Source organism: Pseudopipra pipra, unplaced genomic scaffold (assembly GCF_036250125.1).
Source record: "Pseudopipra pipra isolate bDixPip1 unplaced genomic scaffold, bDixPip1.hap1 HAP1_SCAFFOLD_182, whole genome shotgun sequence".
NCBI classification, from domain to species: Eukaryota; Metazoa; Chordata; class Aves; order Passeriformes; family Pipridae; genus Pseudopipra; species Pseudopipra pipra.
The window spans coordinates 67,571-74,158 of NW_026990661.1; the positions used below are offsets into that span (position 1 = coordinate 67,571).

At 61.1% G+C, this 6,588-nt stretch overlaps 1 protein-coding gene and 1 long non-coding RNA gene across 3 annotated transcripts; both read right to left on the minus strand.

The window, feature by feature from the left end:
- Positions 1 to 235: 235 nt before the first annotated feature.
- Positions 236 to 3,008, minus strand: LOC135408102 (uncharacterized). Of its 2 annotated transcripts, XR_010427242.1 has the most exons (4): positions 2,932 to 3,008; positions 2,100 to 2,238; positions 607 to 1,203; positions 236 to 518 (listed from the first exon to the last, which is right to left on the minus strand). It is a non-coding gene; the product is annotated as an uncharacterized LOC135408102 (long non-coding RNA). The 2 variants fall into 2 exon arrangements; XR_010427243.1 differs by lacking the exons at positions 236 to 518; positions 2,932 to 3,008 and adding an exon at positions 2,393 to 2,467 and having other exon boundaries at positions 1,072 to 1,203.
- A 2,424-nt stretch (positions 3,009 to 5,432) lies between these two features.
- LOC135408107 (class II histocompatibility antigen, B-L beta chain-like) lies at positions 5,433 to 6,318 on the minus strand (the record flags this gene model as incomplete). The annotated part of the gene is made up of 3 exons (XM_064643451.1): positions 5,433 to 5,519; positions 5,622 to 5,728; positions 5,997 to 6,318. Coding segments are annotated over 3 exons (438 nt in total), but the record flags the coding sequence as incomplete, so codon positions are not given.
- Positions 6,319 to 6,588: the final 270 nt, after the last annotated feature.

A 6,588-nucleotide genomic window follows, 5' to 3' on the forward strand; every position in this document is an offset into this window, starting at 1 on the left:
GTGTGACCCCCAGGTGTGTGTGTGACCCCCAGGTGTGTGTGTGTGACCCCCACGTGTGTGTGTGACCCCCAGGTGTGTGTGTGACCCCCAGGTGTGTCCCCCCCCCTGTGTGTGTGTGACCCCCCCAGGTGTGTGTGTGTGACCCCCAGGTGTGTGTGTGTGACCCCCACGTGTGTGTGTGACCCCCAGGTGTGTGTGTGACTCCCAGGTGTGTCCCCCCCCGGATGACCCCCCCTGTCCCCCCCAGGTTCGAGTCCCTCCGGGCCCGTTTGGCGGCGGCGGCGCTGTGGCTGCTGAGCCGCTGGGGGGCGCTGCCACACGGGGAGCAGCTGCAGAGAGTCCTCCGGGCCTGAGGGGGGCGCTGCAGGAACCCGAAACCACCCCAAATTACCCCAAAAATTGACCCCAAAAATAAATCCTGAGTTGAGCAGCTGCAGAGAGTCCTCCGGGCCTGAGGGGGGCACTGCAGGAACCCCAAATCGCCCCAAATTACCCCAAAAATTCAGCCAAAAATAAACCTTAACTGGATCATCTGCAGAGAGTCCTCCGGGTCTGAGGGGGTGCTGCAGGAACCCGAAACCGCCCCAAATTACCCCAAAAATTCACCCCAAAAATAAATACTGAGTGGAGCAGCTGCAGAGAGTCCTCCGGGCCTGAGGGGGGCGCTGCAGGAACCTGAAAGCGCCCCAAATTACGCCAAAAATACACCCCAAAATAACCCCCGAGTGGAGCAGCTGCAGAGAGTCTTCTGAGCCTGAGGGGGGCACTGCAGGAACCCAAAACCGCCCCAAATTACCCCAAAAATTCACCCCAAAAATACACCCAAAAATAAACACCGAATGGAGCAGTTGCAGAGACTCCCCCGGGCCTGAGGAGGCCCCAGAAACACCCGAAAACCCCCAGAATTGCCCCAAATCCACCAGGCTGCTGCTCCAGGGGTGTGCCAGGAACACCCCTGAACACCCCAAAAATGGAGCAAAGCCCCCCCAAACCCCTTCCAAAACCCCACAAGTGCCGCCCTCAGAGTGCCAATGAACCCCCCGTGACCCACGGACACCCCGGGAACGGCCGTGGGGGTTTGGGTTTTATTACAAATGTGCACTTTGGGGGGATTTTGGGGTGGGAGTGGGGGGGAATTGGGGGTCCCGAAGCCCCTCAGAAGTGGGCCGTGACTCGGTCGATCTCCAGGAGGTCGTCCAGGATCTCTGGGGCGGGAGGGGGGGTCAGGGATCATCACCTGCCCCAGCCCACCCCCAATCCCAGTCCTACACTTGCTTCCCAAACCTGTCCGACCCCAAACCTGTCCGACCCCAAACCTGTCCAACCCCAAACCTGTCCCAGGTGGGACCACCATGACCAGGGTGCTCACGAGTTTCTGGGCCAGCTCCCCCTGTCCCAGCCCCACTCCTGTCCCAGCCCCACCCCTGTCCCATCCCTGTCCCCTCCCCACATACGGTGTCGGAGGTGGTGCCCATTTTCTTGGCCAGCTCCTCCATCCCACACCAGTCCCTGTCCCTGTCCCCTCCCCATGTACAGTATCTGGTGTTGTCCCGAGTTTTTTGCCCAGCTCCCCCATCCCACACCAGTCCCTGTCCCACCTCTGTCCCCGCCCTGTCCCCTCCCCACATACGATATCCAGGGTGGTCCCGATTTTCTTGGCCAGCTCCCCCTCTCCCAGCCCCACCCCTGTTCCCTCCCCACGTACTTGGCCAGCTCCCCCATCCCCACAGGTGTCCCAGCCCTGTCCCACCCCAGTCCCTGTCCCCTACCCACGTACGATATCCGGGGTTGTCCCGATTTTCTTGGCCAGCTCCCCCTGTCTCTGTCCCTGCCCTGTCCCCTCCCCATGTACGATGTCCGAGGTGGTCCCGATTTTCTTGGTCAGCTCTCCCATCCCCACAGGTGTCCCAGTCCTTGTCCCTTCCCCACATATGACATCTGGTGTTGTCCCGATTTTCTTGGCCAGCTCCCCCATCCCACACCAGTCCCTGTCCCTGTCCCCTCCCCACGTACGATGTCCGGGGTTGTCCCAAGTTTCTTGGTCAGCTCCCCCATCCCCACAGGTGTCCAATCCCAGTCCCTGTCCCCTCCCCACGTACCATATCCGGGGTGGTCCCGATTTTCTTGGCCAGCTCCCCCCTCTCCATGGCGCTCAGGTACAGGAACCTGCCCAGTAACTCCCCGTCCAGGACGTTCCTGACAGCATTTTGGAGCAGCCGCCGCTCAGCCTGCAGGAGCCTGGGGAGGGGCAGGGACACCTCAGGGGCTGCCCCGGGGGACTGGGACAGGTGAGGGACAGGGGAGGTACAGGGGAGGGACAGGGGAGGAACAGGGGGAGTTCTGCAGCACCCCCTGCAGAAGCCTGAGACAGGGGGGGACAGGTGTGTGTTACCTGAAGGCCCTGGGGTTGAGCCTGGCCAGGTGAGGCAGGGTGGAGCTCAGGGCAGGGCTGGGGGCTGTGGGACAGGAGAGGGGGCTGTGGGACAGGTGAGGGAGCTGTGGGACAGGTGGGACAGGTGAGACAGCTATGGGACAGGTGAGGGGGCTATAGGACAGGTGAGGAGGCTGTGGGACAGGTGAGGGGGCTGTGGGACAGGTGAGGGGGCTGTGAGACTGGTGGGACAGGTGAGGGGTCTATAGGACAGGTGAGGGGGCTATGGGACAGGTGGGGGGGCTGTGAGACAGGTGGGACAGGTGAAGGAGCTATGGGACAGATGATGGGGCTGTGGGACAGGTGTGGGGGCTGTGGGACAGGTGTGGGGGATGTGGGACAGGTGTGGGGGATGTGGGACAGGTGTGGGGGATGTGGGACAGGTGTGGGGTCTATGGGACAGGTGAGGGGGCTGTAGGACAGATGTGGGGCTATAGGACAAGTGTGAGGGCTGAGGGACAGGTGGGACAGGTGGGACAGGTGGGACAGGTGTGTGTTACCTGAAGGTCCTGGGGTTGAGCCCGGCCAGGTGGGGCAGGGCAGAGCTCAGGGCAGGGCTGGGGGCTGTGGGACAGGTGTGAGGGCTGTGGGATAGGTGAGGGGGCTATGGGAAAGGTGGGACAGGTGAAGGAGCTATGGGACAGATGATGGGGCTGTGGGACAGATGATGGGGCTGTGGGACAGGTGATGGGGCTGTGGGACAGGTGAGGGGGCTGTGGGACAGATGTGGGGGCTGTGGGACAGGTGAGGGGGCTGTTGGACAGGTGAGTCCCAGCCTCCCCAGCCCCAGCCCCAGCGTCGCTGGGGGGCACAAAACGGGGGGGCAGGGGGAGTTTGGGGGTCCCCAGAGCCTAATCCAGCATCACTGGGGGGCACAAAATGGGGGTCACAGGGGGTTTGGGGGTCCCCAGAGCCCCATCCAGTGTCACTGGGGGGCAAAAAATGGGGGTCACGGGGGGTTTGGGGGTCCCCAGAGCCCCATCCAGTGTCACTGGGGGGCACAAAACGGGGGTTACGGGGTGTTTGGGGGTCCCCGAAGGGGTAAGGGGTCCCCAGAGCCCCATCCAGCAGTGCTGGGGGGGCACGGAGGAGTCAGAGGGGTTTGGGGACACACACACAGGGGGATTTTGGGATCCAGCCCCAAATCCAGGCACCCAAGGACTGACCTGGACCACCCCCACCCCCCCAAATTCCAGCCCACCACATTCAGCCTCCAGGTCGCGTCTCCCCCCTCCCCTCCCCCCAAACCCCAACACCCCAAACAACCCCCCCCCAAACCCATCCCCAGTGTGCTGGTTTAAGAGTTAACCAGCAGGGGAAATGAACTCAACTCAAAGGAGAGATTCTAAGTCAGAATAACAATTTAATAAAATAACACAGTAAGTGCAATCATACGAACAAACAATTGGTCTTAACCCACAAAACCCAAATGTAGAACCCAGCACCCTGGGGCATGAACAAAGTGGTGATCCTTGGGCCCCCCCTGAGTCCAAAGTAAAGGGAGAGGGGAAAAAAACCTGCTGGTGGGAGAGCTGTTGCAGTCTGGTCAAAAGTGGGGATTGCAGTCCAGTTGAGGGGGGTGGTCTCAGGCTGGTTGAGAGCGGTGAGCTGCAGTCCTCCTCTGGATCCCACGAGTGGTAAAAAGGTTCTGAAACTCCAGGTTTATATATTCTCCAGTTCAGGCAGGAATGCCCAGTCCTCCCCTCAGAGCGGGGAATTCCATAAAAGGATGATCAGTCCTCCCCTCAGAGAAGGGAATTCCATAAAAGGATATGAGGATGCTCAGTCCATAAAAGGATATGAGGATGCTCAGTCCACAAAAGGGCACGGGGACATGGTGGGACAGGGGGACAAAGCGCATCTGGATTTGTTTTGTTCTTGCAAAGGGCCAAGGCATGATCCCCAGCCCTGGGAAGGGAGATCCTGTGCCTGCCTCATTCCTCAGGGCTCTTGCTGGGGCTCTGGGATGTGGGGATGTGCAATGGCAAGGGCAGGAGCATGGGGCAGCACCTCTGTCTCAGTTGAGTGAGACTGAAGTGTTTTGCTAAGGGGGATGAGTTATGAGGAAAACCAAACTCCTCCGTGTAAGCAACTGTAAATCTGAAATTAAGAGACTCCAGTTGAGGAGGTATGGAAAAAGGAAAAATAACAGCTCTTTATTAAAGGGTATCTGTGTATTGGCAGAAGAACAAAAGAACACAGAACCAACCAAACAATGATCCTGTAGCCAAAAATCCCCTTCCTGTTGGACCTGTTGGACCGCCAATGGAGATACCCCAAAGCGAGGAGGGAAAAGGGGAAAATGGGGGAAAAAAAGGAAAAGGGGAAAAGGGGGTAAAAGGGGCTCTTCCCACGAAACTCCCGCTGTCTGTGGCTGGCTGTGGCCGGGAATTCCCCCTTTTGGCCGATGAACACACGCCACTGCCAACGCGGGAGCGCAGGAGGGAAAGGGCGACCTCCTCCCCAAAAGGTTCCTCTGGAGGGGGGTCAAACCTCTCCCGTGAAGTCCGAGCAGGTCCGGGCTGGGGGCAGAACAGGGCGCAGGAAACAAAGGCAAACGGGAACCAGCAAAGAGCCAGATGAGCAGGCCGAGAACAAAAGGACCTCGGAGCCTCTCCAACACACCCCTTGCCTGAGTTAAGGCCAAAGTGAAGGGCCTTGCCCTTTGCCCAGGAGAAAGCAAAAAACTCCACCCCCCCAGAGCCTTCTGAGGGCTCCCAACCTGCAATGTGGGCTGGGCCAGTTCTTTTGTGGGTGTGAGTCACCCAAGGCAAAGCCCCGTCCCCCATTCAACAACTTTCTTTTCCAGTGGGGCAGGGCAAAGAAAAATTCCTGCTTGGTTTTTTAGAAAAAGGAAACCTATGATAGGGATCCCCTCCCCCCTGCCCTCACTGCCCCCCAAAAACAGGGACTGGGGAGAACTGGGAGTCTTTCCTGGGAACACTGGGAGCAGCAGGCTGGGGTCAGAATAAAAGCAGGGCCGGGGGGGACACACGACCCCCCAAACTGAGTGTTGGGATGGACTTGGGGGTCCCGGCTGGGCCCGAGGCCACAGGGAGGGGCTGCGGCCGCCGGTGGCTCAGGAGCTCTGTGGGGAGAGAAAAGGGGGTGAGAGCAGGGGGGGGGGCTTGGGGGATACGGAGGCTGTGGGCAAAGAGGGGGAACACAACCCCCGGGGACCCCCCTTTACCTTCTCCCGCAGGTAGAAGCCGAGCCCCAGTGCCAGGAAGACCAAGCCCAAGACGAAGCCCCCGACCCCCACCAGGATCTTGCTGCGGACGGTGTCCGGTGGCATCTCTGGGGGGAGCCGGGGGGGTCAGCACCCCCAAAACTTCCTCCCACGCACCCCCCGGCACCCCACAGAGCCCGACCCGCTGTCCCCCAGCCCACCTGGGGGTCCCTCCAACCTCCTGCCAGTCCCTTCCCAGCCCCGCCAGGGATCCCACCAAGCCCCTCCCAGCCCCTTTAGGACCCTCCAACCCCCTCCCATCACCCCCAGCACTCACCAAACTCCCTCCCAGTTGCCCCCAGTTGCCCCCCCGGTGCTGAGGGGGCCGGGCCGTACCCCAGTGCCGGCGGAGGGGGTGCTCCAGGCTGACGTGCTCCACCTGGCAGCTGTAGGTGACCCCGCGCCGGGGGGGGATTTCCAGCAGCACCAGTACCTGGTAGGTCCAGTCCCCGTTGGGGACCACGTCAGTGGCCACCACGTGCTCCGGCAGCTCCTGCCCATCCTGGAACCACCTCACCTGCACCGGTGCAGGGTAGAAATCCATCACGGAGCAGAGCAGGCGGCCGGGGCCGGGCTGGGAGCTCGACGGCACCAGCGAGATGGACACGCTGGGGGGCACTGGGAGGGACAGGGGAGACACTGGGCTGAGCTGGGGGCACTGGGAGGGAGGGGAGAGGGCTTGGAGGACATTGGTAGGGATTGGGATGGCACTGAGAGGGACTGGGATGGCAGTGGGAGGGACTGGGAATAGACTGGGGTAGAAGGGGATGGGCTGGGGGGACACTGGGGAGAGAGTTGGGAGATGTGGAAGTGAAGTGGGAACGACTGGGAATGGAGTGAGAGGGACTCGGAGTGGAGTGAGAGGGTCTGGGGAGGACTGGGAGTGGACTGATCTGGACTGGGAAGGAAGCACTCGGGACTGGGAGGC